Source organism: Epinephelus lanceolatus, chromosome 3 (assembly GCF_041903045.1).
Source record: "Epinephelus lanceolatus isolate andai-2023 chromosome 3, ASM4190304v1, whole genome shotgun sequence".
Classification (NCBI taxonomy): Eukaryota; Metazoa; Chordata; class Actinopteri; order Perciformes; family Serranidae; genus Epinephelus; species Epinephelus lanceolatus.
Window position 1 is genome coordinate 46,337,875 of NC_135736.1, and position 27,091 is coordinate 46,364,965.

At 41.9% G+C, this 27,091-nt stretch overlaps 1 protein-coding gene across 1 annotated transcript; it reads left to right on the forward strand.

Annotated features, from left to right (window-relative positions):
* Nucleotides 1–713: 713 nt before the first annotated feature.
* On the forward strand, nt 714–26,653 carry LOC117254735 (uncharacterized). Its single transcript, XM_033623131.2, has 5 exons — nt 714–849; nt 1,085–1,581; nt 12,093–12,257; nt 19,303–19,427; nt 21,184–26,653. The coding sequence occupies exons 2-5, from the start codon at nt 1,135–1,137 to the stop codon at nt 23,318–23,320; spliced, it is 2,874 nt and encodes a 957-aa protein (XP_033479022.2). The 5' UTR covers nt 714–849; nt 1,085–1,134; the 3' UTR covers nt 23,321–26,653.
* Nucleotides 26,654–27,091: the final 438 nt, after the last annotated feature.

Sequence of the window (27,091 nt, forward strand, 5' to 3'; positions counted from 1 at the left end):
ATCCCAGCAGAAAACTCAGCAGTGTCTTGGAAAGAAACAGCCACTTTTCTTGGCACATCGCAGCTGGAAAAGCAGTGACGTCTTGGAAGAAAAACAACCACTTTCCACGGCACTATCTCGGCTGAGAATGCACGGATGGTTGGTAAAAAACTATGGCTTCGCAGCAATGGATCGCGAAAAAAACTCCAAATTTTTAGCCATAAAACTGCTGGAGACGCAGCAATGACCTGCTAAAAACAACCAGTTTTATTGTTTATTGGTCTGGAACAGTGGTCTGCAGCTTGGACAGTGTCTCGCTAAGTGTCACACCATCCACTGTCTCCTCAACCTCTCGATGACCACGTCAGCTCGTACACTACATCGCTTTACAAACGTTAATGTGATACAAATGGAACATGCAAATGTGTTGTATCAGCAGTTTGCAAACACGCTCAATGCCAACATTTTCCTCTGGTGACTGGACTGTTTGAATGGTGTGTGGTGGAGGTAATATGATTCCTGCTGCAGCGCTGAATAAAGTAAAAACGTGCACATATTGTGTTGTATCCAGGCTCAAATGAAGCAGCTGACAGCTGAATAGGTAAACAAACCTGCCCCTGCTCTGGAACCCAGGTGAGCTGAGATGGGCGGGTCTTGTTAACAGAATGTGAGCTGTCAGTGGAGCCAACAGGGCAGGTACAACAAGCTATTCCTTTGAATAGACACATCAGATCCACACCTTAGGGCTGCTGCTGGTTCATGCAGCAGAGAACAGACGCCGAGGCTGACTGGAGGGTTTCACTTTGTTCTGTTTGAGCTGTTTCTTTAAGGTTCAGGACTCTGCACAGGATTTCTTTCACCAGTCATGAAGTAAGTCTGTTTAAGAGTTTTTTCATCAACGATAACTAACTGAAGAAGTCCCCGCATGCCTTGTAATGTTTACCTAGCCGACTTGTGGTGAATCACACTTGACAGACAGGTTTAACACTTCACAAGTGTAAACTGCTTTTTCTCTCTCAATGAGCTCTCTGGTGTCTCTCTTCGTTTAATTTAGTGTCTTGTTTAAACAGCATGATTAACAGTCACACAACTTGTCACACTGAAGGTAAACAAGAGGCTTGTTGCGCATAGAGACGCAAAGGGGATCCAGCATCCATGGAGTCCAATCTGTCCTGCCTGTCTTCACTGAAAGAGGACGACTTTCTGCTTTACATCCAGCCACATTACAAAGAAACCTACCGCCTGGCCATTTATGCCCTCCTGTGCGGAGGCAAAGAGGCCTACGAGGAGTTCCTCCGAGCCGAGCAGATCAGCCACTTTCTGTCAGAGCAGGAGATCCTGTTCATTTTGGAAAATGCAGAGTTACCGGTTGTGGAGAATGACGACGACTGCTCTGAGGGGAAACGGCCCACAAATGAAGCCAGCCCCTCTACCTACTTCCCAACCGAGTCAGATGAGGAGGTGCCGGACCTGGACCTGGGCTGGCCGGAGGTCTCGCTGGAGAGCGTGGACACCAGCATCAGCCTGCTGTTCCATCCCCCCAGACAGAACACACCGACCATTAAAGAAGTGATTCGTAAACAGATACAGGAGGCGAGGCAGGTGAGAACATGATGCTGTTGAATACATGAAAAGGTGAAGTCAGGGTCATCTTGTTTGTCATGGAGGATACATGTGAAGGGAGTCATCTTCTTGTTTTGGTGCACATATATTTAACACTGCACACTGACAAATGCAGCACAAAGACAATGGCACTTAATCTGCAGAACAAACACACAATGGAAGGCGTTGCTTTCCACAGGAGAAAATACACATCACACTACATATTTCTCTGCAAACGCACCACACCGTAGGTACATCAGTACTCTGATCCTTCTTTAAAGGGCCAGTGTGTAGGGTTTAGTGGGATATATTGATAAAAATGGAATATAACTATGTTTTCATTAGTGTATAATCACCTGAAAATAAGAATTGCAGTGTTTTTGTTACCTTAGAATGAGCAATTTATATCTACAAAAGGAGTGGGTCGTCGTTCACGTCTGTCCTTGTCTTGTCTTCCATGTTGCACTGCTGTGTTTCTACAGTAGCCCTGAACAGACAAACCAAATGCTGACTCTACACTGGGACATTTGTGTTATATGTTACCTGAAGGCCACTGTGGGTTCTCATATGCACAGGGGGGTATTCAGCTGGTTGCAATCTGCAATCTAACCACTACATACCACTAAATCCTACACACTGCTGCTTAAAGTAAAAGTAGAAGTGCCACAGTCTAAAACCCTCCCTTACAATTAAAAGTTCTGAATTAATAGGATACTTAAAGGAAAACTATGCCCATTTTTTTTAAATTCATACATGTTATTCCTGTGTTCTAAGACAGTCTAAAAATGTTAGTTAACATGAACAACTCTCTCCCAAATCTTAAAACTAGAGGGCTAAAACTAAAACTTGTGATGTGACGGTATAAAGTCTGGAGCTGCTCCATAGACAATAGCCCTTTTTAGAAGGAATTGTGCAGATTTGCAGGAAAGCCCAATCAGTCTTTTTTCAGCATTGGCAGTATAAAAACAAAATCAGGGAGTGCAGCAAACCGCCGCCTACCTACTTTTGTTTATACAGAATGCGCCTTTTTCGGGGCAATGGGAGGCGTGAGCAAGTAACAAAACGTGTAGCTCAGCGTGTGACGTAAACAGTGACGTGGGAGGGAAGCCACGGCTGGTCAGTCCTTCGTCGATTCTCTCATAAGTCGGCCCGTTCTTCACCGTCCCCGTCATCTGACGGTTAATGGCCTCTTCGTTTGCGAGGACAATGAGGGCGCGCAATTCCTTGTCTCCCCAGTTGCTCATCTTTACAGTGTCTGTCAGGTTTGTGTTTCCCTCTTGCTACTAGCTGCTCGCTAATTCCTGCTATCAGCTGTTTCCTGTTTATCCACCGCCAGTGGGTCGCACATGCAGCGTCATCAACAGCTCCTCCCACAAGTCGTCAACAGCCCCTCCCGTTGTGGAAGGCCGCCTCTGTCTTTTTAAACTAAAAAGGTTCTGCCAATTTGTCTACCCTACGAGGCGGAAAATTGGGCACCTCGGATCAACTCGCCATTCCACCTGTGTGTCTAAACGCTCGCAGCTTGCCAGCAAAACGGCCCAACATTCGCTGAAAATCTGGCAGTGTAAAAGGGGCTAATGAATTGGGAAATATGTTCTAAATGACACTAAGAGCACTGAGGAAAATGTTATATAGGTATATTTTATGTTTCAGATCTGAGCGGGTGGAAGAAAACATATCGGAATTCTTAATTTTGGTGGTGTTTCCCTTAATGCCCAGTTCAGACCAAAGATTCACGACAAGATGAGTCGAAACAGGCAACTCCTTGCAATGCGCTGTTCTGCAACTTTCAAAAACCAAGTAGTTCACAACAATACAACTAGATGAGATAGTGAATCATCTCTGTGCAACAGCTCTGTACTTTTGAGCATCAAACACTAACTTTCCTGCATTCTGGTGAATTTTTTGGCATCAATTTATGGTAGAAATGTGTTGAATTCAGTCAAAATAAAAGTCCTTGGCTACTTTTATGCACATGTTCTAAATATTGAGGGCAGGGGCGTTAAATAAAGCAGTGCCATTTGCTATATATGCCCTTGAAAAAGGCAAATCCATCTTAGTCATGTTTGTTTTGTAAAATAGTCACTAGATCTATAACATAATTATATGTTTATTGCAAATAAACTATAATTATTTTGTAAAATTGTAAAAATAAATTAAAAATGTCTCATTTTCGTAGGTATTTTTGTCAAATTTTGATAAGCAATGATGATTGATGGGTAATATGCAGGGGCGGAAATCCCGGGGGGGGCAGGGGGGACATGACCCCCCCTCCAGTAAAGCTGTCCCCCCCTAGAATAATTTGAGACACAATTAATAATTTTTGAACAGTGCAGTAGTATTTATTGAAAGCACAATGTAAGCGGTAGTTGTGGTATATCCCACACTCTTTCCAACGGGCGGGGCTAGCAGCTGTAAGTACTTGGCAGCAGTAGCAGCGTGTGGCTGGACCCGCTGCCCACATTGCGCATCACAGGGTAAGATGTTGACTCACACAGACACAGTTTAACTTACACAAGTTACAACACATCCCATTTACTGTTACAACAAGGCCCAGGCTGATAATATAAACTGTCAGCAACATTTCTCCTGCATTGTTCAAAAGCCTACTCAATTACGAGTGCTGCTAAGCTAAAAGCTAATGATTAAGCTCAGAGTTTAGTGACAGTCAGAGAGGACAGGAGAGAAAGAAGAGGGAGAGGACAGGACAGAGCAGTCAGTGGCGGAGCGGCTCGTAGCTAATGGGTACCTGTCTGTAGGCTCTCCACCTGTCAGTGAGACAAACATGACAGACATGCAGTTTAACCGACGAGGAGCGGTCATTACGTGCGACTATTACGCACGGTTGTGAGGTGCGCAGTGGCAGATCTCACAGCACACTGTTTAGAAACCAGTGTACAAGTTTAATTACAGGAAATGTTTAGTTGTTAAGCCATTTCTCATAAGTATAGACATTCACTCTGCCTGTTGGAGAGATAGAGAGAAGATTAAAGGGTCAAATTGGGGTAAAAGATGTTGTATAAAAGACAGGCTACAACTTTTTTTCCTTGTACCCCCCTGGAATTATTCTCTAAAATTTTACTGTTTATTGTCCCCCACAACTATGAAATGGGATTTTCGCCCCTGGTAAGATGTACACTGAAGTTATCCAATGTTAAGTCTCTGATCACGTGACGAGACGATATGTGCACAATTGCATGCACTAGGACCATCTTATTGGCGTGCACTGGGGCCTATCGCAACTACCTTATGCCACTGATTGATGGGGATGTGTCTCCTGTGTCCTCCCTGAAATTTATGCCTACGGTTGCTATGGCAGAATTTTCACCTCAGAAAAAATGTAGCACAGAAACATCTCAAACTGCTGCTGCAGAGCAGTTCACTCCTCCAGGCCTGTAGCTGCCACCAATGACAGCCTACATATTTTCTCTGGGGACTGTTTTAAGGCCTTCATGATGACAATTTAAATGGCAGCAGTTTATTTTAAGAGTCTCTAATTTCCTATTTTTTTCCAGGAAGGAATTATGTCATCTTATAATTGTTCTGAGGCAATTAAGTTTACAACGAGGAGGAAACATGCAGAAACACATCATAAAATAAAAGGAGAAGATGCACTCTATCTGACTCAGTGATCATGTAAGAGCCTGTGGAGCTCACCAGCAGACATGTGTTAGACCACACATGTTTGAACGCAGCCTGCCGCTCATCTGTAGGTCAGACCTGCTCTGTCCTGCCGCCGCTCACTCATCGTGATAAAATGATTATCACTTTGCTAATCTAGGAGCTGATGATTCGGTTTGCTGGTTCTAACTGGTAAATCTGTAAAAAATGAACCCAGTGACTGGTTTAAAGCTAAAACAGCTTGTTGTGATTCAGTGACAACAGATAGAAATATAACAATAACTAAAAGAGAAGAATACAAACTACACGACGTGAGAGGGTGCAGCTACAATATGCAGCAAACGTCCTATAAAAGACAGGAGTTGTGATGTCACAAACTACCCAGCAGCATATAAAACTTTATTTCGAACCAAAAATAAAGAAATGGAAAAAAAAAAAAACCAAGACAAAGATAACAGTGTCTGAAAAGGAGTAGGTAGAAGTAACACTTATATGTCCCTACCCCTTTTCTATTTAAAACTCATATTGTATTTCAACAAATTCCCAAATTTATTTACAACTAATATATAACTATCCCCAGTCTATTTACCACCCAATTAAATAATGTAATAAACCCCGTTTATTTACAGTCCAAGTACCACCCAGTGTCTATCTGCCAAAATATCTTTTTGTATAGTTTTTTAAATTGTTTTATATTTGTGCTTTTGCTTCATCTCATCACGCAGCCCGTTCCACATGTTCATCCCAAACACTGAAATACACAGACTCCTCTTAGTTGCATGAACACATTGTTTTTTAAAATTAAGTTCTCCTCTTAAAGTATAAACCCCCTCCTGTCACAAAACTTTTTTTGCTCTACCTTTACCAGCTGCAACGTTAAAGTGATGAACACATTATGCATCAGTGATTATAATCCAGTAATAAAATGGACCATTCTTCATAATGAGTACATGGTGGATCATGAGACAATGGGCCCCTGGGCACAGATATGCAAAAGGTGCTACCACCTCTGTTACACAGGAGCACGACACACAAACGTCGTAGTGGTTTAGCCTCTTTCTGTTGCTGTTTTTTGTCTCTTTGTAGTCAATATGCATATTTTTGTGGTTTTGTGTCTCGCCATGGTGATTTTTTTAGTGTGGCAATTTGTTTTGCGTCTCTTTGTTGGAATTTTTGCGTCTCTTTGTGGTCATTATGAGTCTCCTGGTCAGTTCGCGTTTATTGGAGTGACATTTTGCAGGTGAAGGCCAGCGGTGCCCTGACACTTTGGGCCCCTGGGCCAATCCTGTAGCACTGTTTAGTCACGTCAGATTTATTTATAGAGCACATTTAAAAACAGCAAATGTTGACCAAAGTGCTTCACAAAGAGATTAAAAAAAACACACAGGAATGATCAGATAAAAACAGACATAAATAGTTCATTCAGGAGAGACACGTTCTGAGAGAAAGAATATTTATTTACATGTGAATATAAGTATGAGAAATGTTAAAAGTCTTAGGCGATTAGACCTCATGTATTCCAGGAGGGTGGTTAAGACGTAGTAGTAATAATAATAATAATAATAATAATAATAATAATAATAATAATAATAAGCTTTATTTGTAAAGCACCTTTCCAAATAAAGTTACAAGGTGCTTTACAACAGCAGAATAAAAACGCAGAATCCAATAAAATGACAATAATATAAAAACATTACAAGAACATAAAAAACAATAAAACATTAGAAAATAGAAAACATTAGACATTATTAGAGTACATTATTAGATGACAACAGCAATTAAGTAAAAGCACATTTAAAAAAGTGTGTTTTTAAAAGAGATTTAAAAGAGGACAGAGATGTGGCTCGCCTGATCTCCTCCGGCAGTTCGTTCCAGAGCAACGGGGCCCTGATAGCAAGGGCCCGGTCGCCCTTGGTTTTCAATCTAGATCTTGGAATCTCTAATAGGGACCCACCGGAGGATCTCAGCCTACGCCTTGGCTCATATGGGACTAAGCAGTCTTTGATGTACTCAGGGGCCAGTCCCATCCAGGCCTTAAAAGTGATCATCTTAAAATCAATTCTAAAACGCACAGGTAGCCAGTGAAATGAAGCTAAAATCGGGGTTATGTGCATTCTTTTGTTTGAATTTGTGAGGAGTCTGGCGGCAGAATTTTGAATAAGCTGAAGTCTGGAAAGATAAGTTTTTTGGACAGCATATTTTGTCAAAATAATAAATATTCATCTGTTGTAACGATTACAAAAAACTGAGCAGCAACTGTCAGCTGGTGCAGAAAACCTGTATCCAGCAGCTACTAAAGTTACAACAATGACTCTTAGCTGGCAGAACACTGACTCGCAGAAAAAGAACTGAGCACCTGAGGCCAATTATTAGTCATTACTCCTTTTACAAGAATAAATGATAAAACATGTTGCCACAGCTCGAGGTACATACGTCTTAACATTTAAACTATATTACAAGACAAAAAAAAGTGAATTCGCCAACTGTGAAAGACATAATCTTTACATATGTCTACCCTACGAGGCGAAAAATTGGGCACCTCGGATCAACTCGCCAATCCGGCTCTGTGTGTCTAAACGCTCGCAGTTTGCAGGAGTAGATCGAGTCACAGTAATCTAAACGGGATGTGATGAATGCATGAATGACAATTTCCAGGCTCTTGGGAGACAGAAAGGACCGGATTTTGGAGATTCTGCGTAGTTGGATGAAACAAGACTGGACAGTTGTTTTAACATGCTGATTAAAGTTGAGATTACTATCAAAAATGACACCAAGATTTCTGCAGCTGGGGGTGATGCTGGTGAAGAATAAGCCAAGTTGTGGTGAGATGTGATTGTGTGTGGTGGCTGGGCCTATGATAATGACTGCGGATTTGTCTGGGTTCAATTGAAGGAAATTATTAGACAGCCAGATTTGTACTTCATTTAGGCGTACCTGGAGAGTGTTTAGTTGCTGGTTGATGGTAGGGTCGAAAGAGAAATAAAGCTGTGTGTCATCTGCGTAAAAATGGAAACTAACTAACTAGTAGACGATGGTGGTGGTGGTGGTGATGAGATGAAGAGGGAGATGAGGATCTGGATGTGAGGAGGAGTGGGCTTTTGATGAGCTCATCCTGGGTTCTGGATTAGGTGACTGGAGGTGAATGGTGTTGAGGATGATGCCATGATTCCACCTCAAATAACAGCTGACAGGAGCAGAGAGGAGAACAGATTAAATGTTTGGCAGCAGCAACACGAATGGCTGATGGAGATCATGGCAAAGTTTGACAGGAAGAGGGAACACCTATAGTCAGCTGATTGGTGGAAGTGGTGAGAGTGGGATGGAGAGAATTGTGAATGGATATAACATGAAGAAAGTTTTCCTGATTGAACTGAGCTTCGTTTGAGTGACATTTTGAATTCTGTAGAGCAAATGGACCTGCACTTGTATCGCACTTTTCTAGTGTTCTGACCACTCAAAGCACTTTTACACTACGAGTCACCAATCACACACACATTCACACACTGGTGGCCGAGGCTACCATACATGGTGCCAACTGCTACTCAGCAATCATTCACACATTTACACACCTATAAAATAAGCCATCAGGAGCAATTTAGGGTTCAGTGTCATACCAAAGGACACTTCGACATGCAGACTAGAGGAGCCACGGATCACACCATTTGTGAGACACTAATTCATTAGATAACATATGAACTGTTACATGAGGATACGTTGTGAGAAAATATTGTAGGGTTGACAATTGGTACGTTCACAAAATATTTCCACTATAAGATTTTTTAAAAATAATAATCATCAGAAATGTGGATACAATAGAACAACTAGAACAGTTTGGTAAGTTAAAAAAATTCAGCACTTTATTGTGATGCAGCCTTTAACACCAGGAGAAGACAACACTTACACTATTACAATATCCAAAATCTAAGTCGGTATAGAGTCTCATTGCACAATATCCAAATAATATTTGGAGAGGACCCGGCCCCAGTTTTTTGGACAGCATATTTTGGCAAAATAATAAATATTCATCTGTTGTAACGATTACAAAAAACTGAGCAGCAACTGTCAGCTGATGCAGAAAACCTGTATCCAGCAGCTACTAAAGTTACAACAATGACTCTTAGCTGGCAGAACACTGACTCGCAGAAAAAGAACTGAGCACCTGAGGCCAATTATTAGTCATTACTCCTTTTACAAGAATAAATGATAAAACATGTTGCCACAGCTCAAGGTACATACGTCTTAACATTTAAACTATATTACAAGACAAAAAAAAGTGAATTCGCCAACTGTGAAATGACTTCCTCATCGAAAAGGTTCCAATGAAGGCCATGTTTCACCTTCAGACACATGGCATTAACCAGCCAACGTGTCTCAACTTGAATGTTCTCGATGTTCAGCTCCACACGTTGCGACAACGACCGGCTCGCTGTCTCCTGAGCTGAAACTAATAATTCACCATTTACAGCGGGGCGTGTGTGTGTGTGTGTGTGTGTGTGTGTGTGTCATTGTGAGTGTGCAGGAAATGGACTTGTATTCCTCAGATATCCACCAACTGAAAATGACTGATGAAATGCACACGGTGTAGCTGCTGCATGTGCCACTGTTCAGTGTAACAGTTTGTAAAATCCAGTCTGATCATCAAAACACCATAAATCAGTTTTTCAGTTGTGCTTTTGTTTCCTCAGAGAACCACTCCTCATATTTCACAGAACATCTATCTGATACAACATGTCCTGTGTTAATAATTTACCTCATAAAGACATAGAAAGAAAGACAAAAAAAGGGTCGGTTAACAATTTAAGTAAAAAAAAGTAAGCCTCACTGTTGGTCTGATGATCCCACAGCACTAGAATGCTTTTTCACATTGTCTTAAATCATGAAATCAAGACTTTAAATCTTGAAAATGGGACATTTTAAATGTTAAAATCCATTTTACGGGATTATATTTGCAATATGTGTTTTAGTTTTGTGCATGCATTCAAATAAGTTCATACATCCAGATTCATTCTCCATGTGGCCAGTAGAAGTTGAGGTGAAGAATTTGTCAAGTCAGGAAAACTTTTATTCATTTATCTATTTATTACAAATGTATTTTAACTTGGTAGAACTTCTGCATGATTAACCAAATCACCAGAATAAATGCTGGCATGTATGCTTCTGCGAACCCTGTAGCCTAACGTTTATATGTCAATACGAGCAGATACATTGAAACTTTATGTTTCTTTACGTTTCAACAATGCTGTGGTAAACACTTGGTTGAGTTTAGGCACAAAAATTACTTGGTTATGATTAGGAAAAGAACACGCTTTAGCTTAAAATACCCAGTCCCAACTGGAAAAGGGTTTATTTCAGGGTAAGAGTCACTTTTCATGACACTATGCCAGCAGAAATGCAACAATAACTTGGTAAAAAATAACTTCACATCACTATCTCTGCAAGAAATGCAGCAACACAAGGGCGTTAATATAAGCCCTTTTTAGATGGGAATTGTGCAAATTTGTAGGAAGGCCCAATCAGTCTTTTTTCAGCATTGGCAGTATAAAAACAAAGTCAGGGAGTGCAGCAAAATGCACCTTTTTCGGGGCAATGGTGTAGCTCAGCATGAGACGTAAACAGTGACGTGGGAGGGAAGCCGCAGCTGGTCAGTCCTTTGGTGATTCTCTCATAAGTCGGCCCGTCCTTCACTGTCCCCGTCATCTGACGGTTAATGGCCTCTTCGTTTGCGAGGACAAGGAGGGCGCGCAGTTCCTTGTCTCCCCAGTTGCTCATCTTTACAGTGTCTGTCAGGTTTGCGTTTCCCTCTTGCTACTAGCTGCTGGCTAATTCCTGCTATCAGCTGTTTCCTGTTTATCCACCGCCAGTGGGTCGCACGTGCGGCGTCATCAACAGCTCCTCCCACAAGTCATCAATAGCCCCTCCCATGGCGGAAGGCCGCCTCGTTCTTTTTAAACTAAAAAGGTTCCGCCAATATGTCTACCCTACGAGGCGAAAAATTGGGCACCTCGGATCAACTCGCCAATCCAGCTCTGTGTGTCTAAACGCTCGCAGCTTGCCGGCAAAACGGCCCAACATTCATGGAAAATCTGGCAGTGTAAAAGGGGCTAGAGACAGTGCAGGCAGTGCAGTTGCACCGGGGCCCATAGGATGGAGGGGCCTGTAGAGAGAGGTTAGAGGGCCTGCTCTCTCTCTAGCAGAGGACGGGTCCTTGGGAGTGATTCAACTTGCCACCTCAGAAATACACCTGTGTTCAAAGGAGAACATGTTAAAATACTAATTCTGTTATCTGCTATATCTGCCCTCGAGAAGGCAAACCCATCTGCGTCAATGTTTCTATTTTCATTTGTGAAACAGTCAGTGGCAACCTACAACTGTATAAACTATATATAAACTATTTAACAGATCCATTTAATGAATAATTTCGTATTTCATTTGGTATTTTTATCAGTGATGGTTGGTAGTCTGTATGTTGATGTTGTCCAACGTCAAGTCTGTTTTTGATCCTTTTGATCTATATGTGACGATACTATAAAAGATATGGTGGATGTTTTGACGCAAAATCTATCGCATCCAGTGTACGCCAATACAGCGATGTCTCTGTAAAAAAACAATCACTTTTTCTGGCACTATTCTCAGTGGAAACTCAGCAATGGGCTGCTACCACATGTGGTAGCTAATTAAAGTCACTGTATAAACAGTGATGACTCCCTACAAAACAACTGGTTTGTTGTTTGTTGGTTTCAAACAGAGGTCTGCAGAGCTCGGTCTCACTCAGAAGTCTGACTTGCGGCGTCAGAAACCAACAGAAAAAGGCGTCCTTAAATGTCTTTAAAAGTCCTGACTTTGACTCCTCAAACGTATGTCATCTTTCCAAATGTTTGCTATGTCTCCAGGTTATTGCCATAGCGATGGACGTGTTCACTGACGTCGATATTTTCAAAGAGATCATCGCTGCAACGCTGAGAGGAGTGATTGTCTACATCCTCCTGGATCATTCCCAGTTCAAGGGCTTCCTCACCATGTCACGCAGAGTGGGCGTCAACATCCAAGACTTTAAGGTGAGAATATTCACAGCTGTCAAAGAGAGGAGGTTGTATAACCATTTCAAATACTGGGGTCTTTTCTAGGGTGTTTGGTTTGCGGCCATGTTGGTAGTTACTGCAGCTCTCTTCAAGCCTTAATCTACTTTAATGAAACATACTTTATATTCAAGAAGTCACAAATTAGGAGACATGAAATGACACCAGAATGTGTCTTTGAAATTTGTTATGTCAGGTGAGATTTTGAAGGATCTCAGTCTCCCTAGAGCTAAAAAAAAAAAAATCTGTTGGAAGTGCATCTTAAAGTCTTACTACAAAATATATTTCATGTCATGGACACCAGTTATTTGTAATTTATTTAGGACTACATGACAGTATCACAATGCATCTGTGTTGTGTGTGAAACTCATGAAAATGTTTCAGCAGAACAAAAAGAAAAACCCTCCAAAATAAAAGGCTCTTCTCGTAATGTAGTAGTTGGGAACGAATTTTTTTTGCAACTGTGTTTCTGCATCTGCATCATCATGGCCTTCACACATTACTGTCCACCCAGCGGTTTCAACATTGGACTACTTTCTGTTCCAAGTTTGTTCCTCAATTTCATGTACAGCAGATGCGTATGTTTCAAAACAATGTTTATCTGGAAAAATTGTGGAAAGGCAAAAAGGATTTTTTTTTGATGATGTTTGGAGCATCTTGGAGCTCCTGTGAGAGGGCATTTTTGGTTCAAACCACAGTTTGAGCCTGAAAAGTTAGAAATGTCAGCATCTTAAGTATAGTCATTCAATCCTGTAATAAACAAATACAGATGTAGCCTTTAAAGAACCATAATCCGTTCTTGATCTTCACCCACACTCCCTCATATAAAATCTCTTTAATATCTGATTTTAAAAGTAACCCATGGAGTTTTTTTCAGCTATTAGCACTAGGGATTCATGTTTTTATGAGTGGGTCCCCATGTTGTTTGTTCTCATGCGTGTGAATGGGGACCCACATGAACGCGCACATGGGTGACATTCTTGCCAATGGTCTTACACTATTTCACTGATCTACAAATGGGGGTAAAGCAGCAAGATGTGCAGCAATGCACCAAAAAAAAAGGCAGTGAAGAGGACTGCTAGCAAGTATGAATGAACATAAGCAATGTGTAATTTACATTATTTCAAAAATGGGCTTTGCAAATTAGTTTAATGTGGGAAAAATTGCATTCGGTCTACATATCATCATACAACTGTTCATATGATATGCAACAAATATATGCCCCATGAATGACATTGTATACTTCATGTAAAGTTACTGTGGTGAGGTTTAGGAAAAGAAACAACAAAAGAACAACCTGGAAAGAAGCTCTGACCAATTGTCAAATGGAGTGTGAGACTGATGGGCGGACCGCTGCGCCAGACCATCATGGTGAAGAGTGAGCTGAGCCAGAAGGCAAAGCTTTCAATGTACTGGTCTATCCACATCCCAACCCTCACCTATGATCATGAACTCTGGGTAATGAACAAAAGAATATCGTGGATACAAGAAGCTGACATGAGTTTCCTCCGTGGGGTGTCTGGGCTCAGCCTTAGAGATAGGGGGAGGAGCTCGGACATCCGGAGGGAACTCGGAGTAGAGCCGCTGCTCCTTCACATTGAAAGGGGTCAGTTGAGATGGTTCGGGCATCTGATCAGGATCCTCCTGGGCGCGTCCTGTTGGAGCTGCTCCAGGCAAATCCCACTGGTAGAAGGCCCTGGGGCAGGCCCAGAACATGCTAGAGGGATTACATATCTCATCTGGCCTGGATACACTTCGGGGTCCCCCAGGAGGAGCTGGAAAGCGTTGCTGGGGAGAGGGACGTCTGGGGTGCTTTGCTTGGCCTGCTGCTCCCACGACCCGGCCTCGGTTAAGTGGCTGAAAATGGATAAATGGATGTAACATGGTGATGACAAATGACTCAAAGTTCACACAGTTCTGAACAGTGGTCTCCAAGGGAAAGTTCTGTGTTTTGTGACCTATCAACCACCCCAATCTTCCTCCTTACGAGACCACTTACTTCTTTATTCTCTACTCCCGTCAGTGCATTGGTCACCGATCCCAGCCTTCCAAAATTCATGGGTTAATACAAATTACTGACTCGTGATTACATGTGATAAGTATAATTTTGATGCATTATTTTTCATAGAGAAAACATGCAACCAGTGCATGAGGACAGCCTGGTTCAGTGCTTTTGTCATAGCTTTAAGGATGCACACAATGACAGTGAATGTAATCGGAAACTCCACAGGGCAACTTTAATGCTTCAGTGTTATATCCTAAATTCATTTACCATTAGATTTCCTCAGACATCCAAGTGAGAACAGGAATAGACGCAACCCTTATAGACTCCCAGAGGATCTCTCATACATGCTCAATTTGATAAGTTTTACAAAGTCCTGTTTAGGGTATGATGTTAAAAAATTGTTGCTTATTGAATCACAGACAGAAAGACATTAGTTTTTCAAAGCCACAGTGTACCAAACACAAAAGTTGACAATGTGCAACACAGTAACAAATACGATGTGATGTGGACATTTTCTGATATTTTGGGGTGAAAAAAAAAACGATCCATCTTCCTGCTCCATCAGCTTATGTTTGTAGATTTATATTCTGCCAGTGTTTCCTGCCGGAGGAAGCTTCGCCTGTGGCATGACCTTTCTTCTATTGGCAGGAGCATTAAGTGGATTAAGTCTGACATTTGCTCCACGCCCTCGTGGAAACGCTGTCATTTACCAGCATTTCCCTGCTGCGTGCGTTTCTACCTGTCATTATCATACGAGACAACTGCAGCAGCCGTAGGACAGAACTGTTAGCGTGGCTGGATTTTCCAGTTAAACAGCATCAGGACAGATTGAACAGTCCAAACAAGTCGTCAGAGGGAACACAGTGACGGCTTTATGATCAAATTGCTTAGCCAGTAGCCACATCAAAATACCAGCCTCAGAGAAAGTGACGCACAGGTTTGATCTTGTTGAGTATCACAAGGAGTGCGTGTGTGTGTGTGTGTGTGTTAAAGCCGCAAGTAATGGAAATGGAAAAGACTGCTGCTCTACTTTCCTAATTTCCCACAATTACTTTGTTCATAATTTGCTTTTTAAGTGTATAAAGTCAAATCAAGTGAAGAAATATGCATCTCATTTAAAATGAAAATGTTTCTTGTACTTAAAAACAGACTGTGTTATATGTTAATGAGGTCAGACAGTTCAAACCAGGATATTTTAGAGGACAAAATGACTAATTGTTCACAAACAAGCTGTAGTATGAGTGAAAAAAAAAAGCCCCAAAACCACAAGAGGTGTCACCTGACACACAGACAGACTTTGCAAGAGATTTCTGAAGCTGAACATGTACTTATTATCTAAGACTGATGGACTGTGTTTGTTGGATACATTTTAAATTCTTAAAATCTAACCTAACTGGTTGGTCAGTAGGTGCAAACTCACACTGAGCAGCCAAACATTGTTCAAACCCACAGAACTGTATTTTAAGCTCTAGTGGAGATTCCACTGTTTCCAGAGATCATACCAAATAATTCAGGTAAAATTAAATTTGGTGCAAAAGACATGGAGTTTTGTGTTTGAATGTTTTAACGTAACATAAACATGAAAAAATCTTCTTTGTATGTTTGTTTTTGTTTTGCTTTAGTTTGTTTGCATCTAGTCCCCCCCTTCCAAGTGGTGGCAGTGTCGGCAGCCAGTATCAGGCCAATTTACTGGGGCATCTCGGCAACCAGGCACCGCCCTACTTAATTTTGGGCCGCTGCTGGGCCAGGTCATTTTTAATAACAGCCCAGCGATGGCAGTGTCAGCAGCCAGGATTCAGGCCAGTTTATTTAGCCCAATTATGGGGCATCATTAATGCTGAGTCATGCAAGCGAATGCAGCCCGACTTTTTTTTTTTTTTTTTTTTTTTGGATGTGCCAAGTCTGGGCCGATGCTGGGCCAGGTCATTTTCGAAAAGTGATTGCAATGTTGGTAGCCGGGATTCAGGCCAGTTTCTTTAGCCCAAATATGGAGCGTCATTCATCCCAAGTCCTAGCCAGGCCAGCCAACCTGGGCACGGCCCAACTTACTTCTCCCAGCGTGCAGTTTGGGTGCATGCTGGGCCAGGTCATTTTTGATAACAGTCAAGTGATGGCAGTGTGGACACCAAGGATTTGGGCCGGTTTATTTAGCCCAATTATGGGACATCATTCATCCTGAGTCCTAGCCAAGCCAGGCAACCGGACATGGCTCGACTTATTCCTTCTGGTGTGCCGAGTTTGGGCCGATGCTGGGCCAGGTCATTTTTGATAACGGCCCAGTGAGTCGCAGCCAGGAGTCAAGCCAGTTTATTTGGCCCAATTCTTGGGCATCATTCATCCAGAGTCCTGGCCCAGTCAGGCAACCATGCAGCGTGCTGAATTTTGGCCAACGTTGGACTAGGTCATTTTGGCTTCCTGGGTTGTCTTGTGTTGTTGTGCTGTTTTCATGTGTGTCACTTGTATTGCACCTTGGTTTTTATGTTGCATTCTTGTGCAAACAAACAAACAAATAAACAGAACTGTAAACATCATAAAGCTTCAATGAGCTTTCCATCTTTTACAGCTACTATAGGGGAGATGAAAGAGGGGTAAGATTACAGTCTGTGGTTTGTAGCTTTGGGAACTGCAACAATCATCACACAATTACCTGATCATTCAAGAAACATGGAGCAACAGCTCTGCTGTTCTTATACCCTTACAGCTGAGGCTGTACTTAGAATTTGGTCATTAGTTTTGAACTTGTTCTCTCATTGCCTGAAACGTTGAACAAGTTTCTATTTACAACCCGCTCGTGGCGATGGATGCAAAATCAGGAGTCAGCAGGTGTCATCTTCTGGGGCCCATGAAACTGTATAAAATTAATGCCAATCCATCCAACTGTAGTCAAGATATTAAATTCTGGATTAAAGTGTTGGATCGTTGGACAGAGTGATGGATTGACACACGGGCATAGCATCATTTCTCTGTACAATTTAATGTCTAAACCCTCTTGACATACAAGAAATAGTATACCATGCTGTTAATGTCTAACTTAAATGTATCAAACCTGTGTTCTCTAAACTGTTTTATTATCTCTCTAAATCGTTACACATGTTGTTAGACTACATAGCCATATCTGAAATAATAAATAAATCAGTAATATCATATTGGCAGTTACCAAACTAGTAAAAACCCAACCTCAAACCAGTAAACCGTGTAAATAAGCTGAAACATTTCCTGCACAGGCCTGAGCGGTTTTTAAACAGGCAGTGTCACATTCCAGATTCAGATTGTGATGCAGTACTTGTCCTTTGAAAAGCTGACGATGTGGACAGTGTTTACCAGGGTGTTTAACCTGAGTTTTCTGCTTTTGGATTTATTTTGCTGAAAACTTCCAGGCCACCTCTTTTATTTCCGTGTGGTATGAAAGTCAATCAGCTGACTTTTTAAACTTGCTTGAGTTGTGTCACAGACATTACAGTCAGCATCAAGTATGTATAAGGCTTGCTCAGTCACAGTGTCATTGCACAGCTGGACAGTTTATAAGATCAGACTGATTGAAGAAAGTCTGCAATTAATTAGCATGCAGTGGATCACATGCCTACTTGTACCCAACTTTCTGGCTGGAAACTTTGCTGTTTTGGTTCATTCTCACAATGTCTGTATGCTACTGTCCAAGCATGAAATGGCAGACAGACACAGTTAGAGACAAGATGATCATTTGTCATTTTAAGAGCCAGATAGTTCAGAGTTCTGCATGTCGCCCTTTTTAAAAACCAGCACCCACTCATACCTGTAACACTCAGTACCATATAACGCTCAGTACCAGAACGGACGCGTTACCCATCATTATGTTTTAGTCAAAGCTGCACCCACCCAGCACCTGTGATTAAACACACACAGGCTACAGTCACTTACATTAAGCTGGGTTCTTAATTCTTGAATTACAAATCCAGTGGAGGAGATGTCACTTTCACTGGCTGCGCTTGATGCCAGGATGGTGAAAACATTCTGCACAATCACTCCCAGGTTAGGAAACATCATGCTCCTTCCACTACCATAAAACCTCAAAAGCATGCTCACTGGGTGTCTTGAACTCCATGTAAGCTGCCTCCTCATCCTCGGGCTGCAAAGATTCATGCAGTTCTCCATGTTGGTGACGAATGTGACGATGGGCCAAAGGTTCGACTTGTGTCATTGACTTTCAAAATAAAAGTAATCGCGGCTTGATAATAGTTTTTTAGATGTCAAATAATACACATATACTTCACATCTTTATCATTTGTTTTATTCTGAAATATGAAAAATAGATATTTGTTCTCACCCGCTGCCCGCCTGTACCCACAAGTACCCAACCCAGTGCTGAGAAAGTTCCAAGAGAGTGAGTATTAGACTTACATTCATCAGGATGCCAGAAACACCACTCCAAATAGAAAGCTGTTTGTTAGCAATTTTGTACCATGAAGTCAAAAAGTGATATGTCAATGGTATGTTTAAAAGTTGTATCTGCTGTCCCCAAGTGGCCAAAAATGAGTTATTGCGGATTTAAGTTACAATAAAGGCAGATGCACCCAGGTGTCCATAGCTAACAATGCTAGGTTTTTTGGGGTTGGGGTGTATATTCCTGGGCATCCTAGCAACACCGAAATACGGAGTTAATATAAACAGGTCTACTCAGCTATTCTGCCCCTAAGTTTATGTACACAGTGTGCATTTAGCAGCTTTATATATCCAGAAAACACATGACATCACATGACTTTCAGGTAGCACATTTGTGAGTTTTTCTCATCAATTTACCCCTTAAGTCACAGAAAATATCCAAGATCGATAAGCCTAACCATGACTTATCTGCCATAACCCTCACCGCCTTGAAGCATCATTGTGACGAGTGCTAGCCAATCAAAAAAATGTACTGATTTAAAAACACGCATGTACAAACAACCACTCAGTGTCAATAATGACAGAAAATTCATCCTGTTTCCTCCCCTCTACCTGGCTCAGGTATCTCTAACCTGGCGACTCTCTTTGTTTCTCCATCAGAACCTACGCGTTCGGGCGGTTCAGGGTCAGCAGTATCAGTGTCAGTCTGGAGTGAAGTTCCATGGAGATCTGGAGCAAAGATTCATCCTGGTGGACTGCCAAACAGTGTTGTATGGGACATACAGGTTTGTCGATCCTACCTTCACCCTTTTTGCACATGAACACCCCAACAGTTAAATCAAAACAGGGGCCATGATTAGTTATTTAATCCACCTGTCAAATGCAATTACTCAGATTCCCCGATTGAGTTTTAAGGGAATTTGGTGCCTCTTATTGTTTTGTTTTGTTTTTTTAATTAAAAACTTGGTAAACTGAGATGATACCATAATTCAGCAAGTCACATGGACCCCACCTTGTATTAACATATCATCCATTTCTGGATGTCCTATCCAGGTAAAGAAAAACACTCATGAATGCCAAGTGTAAATTCACACTGAGCCCATCTTGCACTACAATTGCCAGGTGTTCAATAAAAACAAAGTTACCACATAAAGACAAGATGAAATGAAAGATGCCTTTTTAATCCTCTAAGATCACATCCACACTTTTTGATTACCTGTTTATCAATATATGCCAATTTTTTAATTTTTTCTTATTTCTGCTTGATACATGCATACCTTTTTTTTTCAAAATGAACTTACAACATGTCAAACACTTCATTTTTTGGTGTATTTCCTTAGGTTTAGGCAACAAATGCACGTGGGTTTAGACAAAAAACATAATGGTTTGGCTTAAAATTCACACTTGGAACAAAGTCTGGAGTTTGTTTGACCCATTCACCAGCCCTCCCGCCCCCCACTATATATGGTATTCTCGCTTTTTTCAAATTATAATGGTTGCCGGCCGCGTTACAAACTGCCACACCTGCAACATATCACACCCCTGCAAAAGGTGCCTCTGTGCATTGGTGTGTGATGCCGATGTTCACTGACAAAGCAACAATATTTCACAAATTGTCTTGTTGCCTGTTGCCTCTAAAAATGACACACCTGGTGCATATCATACCGCCTCAATATGTGTCTCTGTGTATCGGTGTCTAACGCTGACATCACTGACAATGTGGCTGTATTTGGGAGGAGAAGTTGGGATTGAGAACAGGCTGTATTCTTATATCAAATCACCATGTTTTTTCCTGTAAAACAAAATATGACATTTTTTTACGTAAGCTAGTACCAACCAGTTTCAAAGAATAATGATTTCCACCCATCAATCAATCTGCAACTTTTAGCCGCATACAGCTAATATTTATTAGTAAGCTAGCAAAAGTGTGCTACGCTGGTGTGTCTTGGGGTATTGCCATGTTAAACCTCATGTTCTTGTTCCCAAAGTTATGGGAACTTTGGGAACAGGACTGCTTCAGCAACTACATGTAACCAAACTCCAGCCCAAGCACACGATAAGCTTTGTCTCTTTGTCCCTGACAGGTAATGCTGTCCTGTCAGTGTACACCATCAGGGCCTTTCCATGTCTGTTATGGCACACCCACTTCTCAACAATCAAATCAAAGTCTTCCCAATGTTATATCCGACCTACCTATCCTCTTTCACCAAGAAATAGGTCACGACACTGAAGCTGGATACCCTTGACACACCGTTTTATCTGGACTTAAAAAAAAATCTGCCTGGCAAGTTGAGATGTCAGCTAACCCTGTGTCTTTCTGCTAACTCAAGCAATCCTGGCAAAAGGTACAGGTAGTAATAGTAGCTTGTCAGAAGCAAGTCTCAGTCCTACCCAGCAAAAACTGATTTCAAAATACATGACACCCACCCAATGCTGTGTGTCTAAGTCCACCAGCTGCGCTTAATTAACTGGCATACTAATATCTCATCACAATCAATATCACATGAACACTTAGTAACATGTCGCCATTTTCTTTTTCAGCTACACGTGGTCGTTTGAGAAGATCAACCTCAGCATGGTTCTGGTGATCACAGGTCAGCTGGTTGCCTCTTATGACGAGGAGTTTCGGAGACTGTACGCTCGCTCCACAGTTCCTGCAGTTCTGTCTCAGGAGAAGTCATCTGTCCAGTACCTACGAGACACTGTGGCCCTGCACAGCCCAAACTCCAGCCAGCTCTCCCTGCACCAAATTCACATGAGACCCAAAGTGATGCATGGCATGAGGAGTTCTCAGGATGACAGGCTGAACAGTGCCGCCCTGATGACGAGGGGCCTGAGCATGCAGGAGAGGCTTCATCAATCTCACTGTCTTGACATGGGGAATCTGGTGCGGGGACACAGCTACGGCGGAGAACTGCAGAAGTTGAACTCCATGACTCGGCTGAGGATGGGAACCAAGGACATTGGAGTCCCCTCTGCCGAGAAGACTGGACTTAACATGAGAGGGGGCGGCGACATGCTGCTGACAAACAGGTTGTCTCAGCAGCACCTTCGACACCGGCTTCGCTATGGAGCGGACCAGAACCTCATACCATTCAACTCTGAAACATCCCTTCACAGATGGAAGATGGATGCATACTTTAATGACAGCAACGCTCCTTTAGATGCATCATGTGAGGCAATTTCCCCTGTGGCATCTCCATATAGTAGTCACACAGGCTTAAATGAGCATCAGTCAAAGCTGATTCACAGCAGGTCGAGGGACATTAAGTCCAGGATGGAGGAAATGAGGCAGAAGAGGCTCAGTCTGCAGGAATACACCAATCTCAGGCAGAGCCAAGAGTCCCTGAGGTCTATGTTTCAGACTCTGGACAGACCGAAATTTATGTCTCCATTAAGAGGTCCTGACATGAGGCAGAATGTGACAGAATTAGAGCCAAAAGTGCAAAACGGTTTCAGCCTGGAACCGACCAACCACAAAGACAGTGAGACAAATACAGAAGGTGACAAAAGACAGCAAACTTTCACTGACGGTCAGCGCTCTACCTCTCACTACAATGTCACAATGGCTCCGGATCGAAAGACGGCACAGACGTATGACTGGCACGAGCCTCTTTCCAGGACAACCTCAGCTGCTGATTTAGATATGAAACTCAATGATCCGTCGCTCAAGCTGGCTCATTTGCAGCCCAGCGGTCTCCAACATCCAAGAGCGATGGAGTCTCTGACTAAGATCCCTGAAGAGAGAGAGGGTTCACGTGTCAACAGTTCCGACTCAGCTGCATTCAAAGAGGCAAATGAGGATATTCAAAAAGACGAGAAACCTGTTCCAAAGGAGAACACTGTGAAACCCAACTTACCTGAAGAGTCACAGTGCCAGGATCAAACCAAAGGAAGCCCTGGTTCTGTGGGTAAGGTGACCAACAGTTCAGACTCTGCTGCTCCAAAAGAAAGAAAGAAGTCAACATCCAGTGAGGCCCAAACTGCTCCAAAGGTCTTAAACACTTCTGCAGGATCTCATCATGCAGGGGAAGCTAAGAGTAGCCACACAGACAAAAAGCAAACACAGCACGAGGAACCACCCCTTCAAAGGAAGAATTCTTTGAGGAAGAAGGTATATTCGATGCTTACGCCAGACGAAAAGAAAGCATCCAAAAAGGAGGAGAAGTCACTCCACAGAAAGGGGTCAATGAGGTCGCATGGTCAAAACCAACCAGTCAAAGCAGACCATTCACAGGCAGCTGCGGTAGAGCAAACAACAAAGAAAAGTCAATCACTGAGCACGTCCAGGTCGCAGGGCTCTCTCGGTAGTCAAACAGAGACGGAAAAGCACAAGTCTCCATTCCCGAGATTATCTCCTCATCGTTCAAGCAAAAAAAAGACAAACCCTGCAGGAGAGCAGGACAAAGGCTCGAGGAGCACTCTGGATGACGAGGGATTGATTGCCTATCAAACCAGGAGAGAGAAAGCCTACAGTCGATTTGAATATTTGCTCAGCACTGACAGCATTCCTCTGGATAAATCGATGAAGGTGCCGAGCATGTATCCTCCAGAGAAAAGCTCTTCCCTGAACAGGAATGACTCTGGCTATCCAACGTATAACACACAAAGTGGCACTGACAATAAACTGGGGAGATTCATGCAGCGAGTAGGAAATCTTATAGGTAAAAACAAGTAGAGCTGCAGGAAGAGAAGAAGAGCGCCATGCTCAGGGAATGAAGACTAAGTCAGCGCGAAGTCATTTTATTGTTGTGTGATTTATTTAGGTTCCAACACAGAGACAAAGATACTGTGCATGCAGTATGATACATTTTTCCATCAATGAGTTAGATAATGTGGCTCTTATCAGGGAAGATATTTACCACTGATGACTAAACACAAGATGTGATTTATCAGGTGTCTGCTACTAAATCAGTGTCTATGTATGACCCTGATTGGGATGTTGCAGGGAAGCAGGGTTCGTGTGGTAATACCGTTAAGTCAAGGTGTTTACGGATGAAGTAATAGCAGGGTGAATATGACAGTAGCGCTTGCAGATGAGTTGAGTTGTAAAAATGGTTGTGAGAATACATCTTTCCATATATTGAAAGTGTTTACTCATTTTGGAAGTTCTCTGAAAGGATAAATCTGGTGAGATTTTATACTTTGCCATGAAAATACCAAAACCAACAATGAATGTATCTACCAACAAGCAGTGTGTGTGTACCAAAGCCTGACATATCCTCCCGAGACCCTGTGTCCCTATATGAGGACATCACATTTTGGGTTTACTTGATCTTATGCTTCATTCTACTTTACTCAGACCTGTTGTCCTTGATCTTGGACACTTTTTGTGCCATCTAGTGGCAGTAGGACCACAATACACTTATCCATGTACATTTATGGTTGAAACTTGTGTATTTATGATTAATAATGTTTGTAGTTGGATATGGCAACAATTAAGTGTTTGTTTGAGGACATTGGGACTTCATTATCGTTGACAATGTTTAGGTTTTTATACCTAGCGGGTCCTACTGATCCCAAATAGCTAGGAGAAATTAAAAGTGCATACTAAACAAATGTTCAGGTCTCAGGAGGATATCTTCAGACCTGCCAACCTATTGGGACAACAATGTACACTAGAACGATTTATCACTCTAAAGTACGCAAAAAGCTGATGAGGCTGACCAGTTGTGTAGTATTCGTGTCTAACAGCAAGAGGTAGCAGAAATACACTAATGAGCATTTAGTGTGCTGAAAAGCAAAAGAATAAGAGCTCAACCAGTTTTATCACCTTGCTTTCACCCACTACGAAAAAGTATGTGATGATTGGCATATGCGTCATGTAATTTCAAAAGACATTAGCTAAGAGCCACAAATCAATAGCAACATTCTTGACCTTGATTATTATCTCTCCCTTTTTCCCCTTCCTCACTGCAGCTGGATGGTTCCCAAGTGAGGACTATTTTGTGAACTGCTATACAAAAGTAAACAGTGTGAAGGCTATGTGTAGAGTTGAGATTGCGATTTGAGGTAACGTTTGCCTAATGTTACATAGCTAGGTATTTGTAAGTTAGCTTGCTCGTTCATCAGTCATTTAAGTTGGCAAAGTACGTTATACCTATGTCGCAGATGGTTAAATGTGACTTTTCATAGTATCAGTAATATTAATTATAGCAGCCAAACACATAATGAGAGGAGCAGATCATGGCACCCCCATGAAGAAAGAAAGTGCATCCACTGCAGAAACTCCTGGATAGTTAGTGAAAGAGTTGGCCATAGTTGGCCACAGTCAGCAATACCATTGACATCTATCATCAAGGATCAGCAGGTAATTATTGAACACTGAATGATATGTTGATGTATTGGCATGTGTTGTGAATTTAAAGAGATAAAATAACAACAAAAATGTCAATATCAGCTACATATTGAGCTACTCCACCCCGCTCTACTGAGGATTTCTGCCATGCAGGATATACTGTGTTATGCACACGTGTATATGAGCTGAATGTTTTCAGCATAAGGTGGTACTCCAAGACTTTCTTCAAGGTTGGCAGGTCTGTATCTTGTTCTTCTGTGCCACAGAGCTCCATTGGGTTACATGTTCCTTCATCGCTATGAACACTCTGTAGATTATTTTGACTCAGTCCCACATACACCGTCCTGCTGCCACAAATACTCACCAGAGCAACAAATGTGGATTTATCTGCCGATGTAAATAGTCCCCAGCAAAATGCACTATTTCCTCCTGTTTGAGTAACTTTTCTTAAGCACTACCCAGGTAGCCAAAATGACCCGTCCCAGAACTGTCCTGAACTCGGCATGCTGGATGAAATTAGTTGGACCATTTCCAGTTGCCCTACTTGGCTTAGACACGGCATTAATGACCCCCCCAGAATCAGCTGCCGACATTGCCATTACTGGGTACTGTTACCAGCTGTTGAGTATGTATTTTTTACCTGTTTTAGGAACCAATGGGCTTGTGGAGCTTTGAGAGCCACTGCCAAGGCAAGGCAGTCAGAAAGTATTAATGTCATTGTTGGTTTTTGTCTTTTTCATGGAATTAGTTAACCATAAAAAATATAATTTCGCCAACCTTATCCTTTATTGTGCGTTTGTTTTGTCTAATATGTAAAATACATTTTTACTAAAATGGCTTGATGTTGTACATTTCCCCCTCTGTATTGTCTTTTAATGATTTTGACATTCACGGCTCAGCTGTCCTCGTGCACCTGCAAGATATACATGTTTAAAGCATAATACAACCACGCTGACTAAAGGGAAATGTAGCCTTGAACCAAAGAGTTCAGTGCAAGTAATGAGGTGTCTCTTGTAACTCTTTAATGTCTTCACAGACATCACTGTCAACAGGATTCACTGGATGTACTTTCTCATGAAGAAATACTTCCTTTGAAAACCCTTCACAGTGAAGTTAGTTGATTGGCTTCTGGAAAGAGGTGCTGATCTGCAGTTGAATATTTAAATGTAATTTTTCAATGCACATAGCACTAGCATTCATCTTCATTGTATCAGTGTGTATCGAGTATCAAGTAAAAAAAACAGAAAACTTTTTTTGAGAGAGTCAAATTTTGTTCTTGAACTTGGGAACAGCAGTTTTGAAAAAAACAATCACACCTCAAGGTCTGTTTAGTAGCTACTCTAAAGCTTTCAATCAAATCACATGATGTAATTTAATATTTTTGGAGGACTTAAAGGGCTTCTTGTCCATGGCCTTGAGGTGCTAAGAATGTTAAAAAAAAAAAACACACACAGAATTCCATGACAACTGGGCAAACTATATCTGCCCAGAGAGATCATGATTGAAAGCTCTAGAACAGCAACTAATCATACTTTGAGGGGACATCGTTTCCAAATGTTTTGTTTGTTTGTTGTGTTTTAAATTGGGTGAACTGACTTTTTCTGTCATTCTCTGATGTGAGTAGTCCTATGTGAAAATGTAGATTATACCTACAAGTTTTTACATCTGAAATACACACTGTAAATAAAAAGCATAAAATTTGTGAAAACTATGCCTACATGTGAAAACCAACTTGCTTCCTTGCTTTTGGATTTTACTTGTGTCCTTTTTGTGAAGAGATGAAAGGTTTAGCTGGGAAACTCTCTGTTACAATAAAAATGTATGTACTTCTCTCAGCCTACAAGAAAACAAGACACCTCTCACGCGAGTCAGGCATATAAATACTGGGACTGCGATTCCCACGTGGATGTTGGGACCTGAATTGTCCAGAGATCCTACCTCCTGGCTCTGATGTCCAGTCAAATTGTGCAGCGTCTGCAGTGCATAGTCACATTTTTCAGAAGGACAAAGGTGCGTCTTTGCAGCTGTCTGTGAACTCCACAGATCATCTCTGCAGTGCTGCGGAAGCATTTCTACATAGGTAACAATTAGACCTTAAAATTGGCAGCCATGCTAGCAGCCCCAAAAGGTTGTGCTGTTCATTACACACCA

Coding starts and splice junctions, on each gene's coding strand:
- LOC117254735 (XM_033623131.2), top strand. CDS start 1,135: ATGGAGTCCAATCTGTCCTGCCTGTCTTCACTGAAAGAGGACGACTTT. Junction 12,258..19,302: donor TCAACATCCAAGACTTTAAG/GTGAGAATATTC, acceptor TTTCTCCATCAG/AACCTACGCGTTCGGGCGGT. Junction 19,428..21,183: donor GTGTTGTATGGGACATACAG/GTTTGTCGATCC, acceptor TTTCTTTTTCAG/CTACACGTGGTCGTTTGAGA.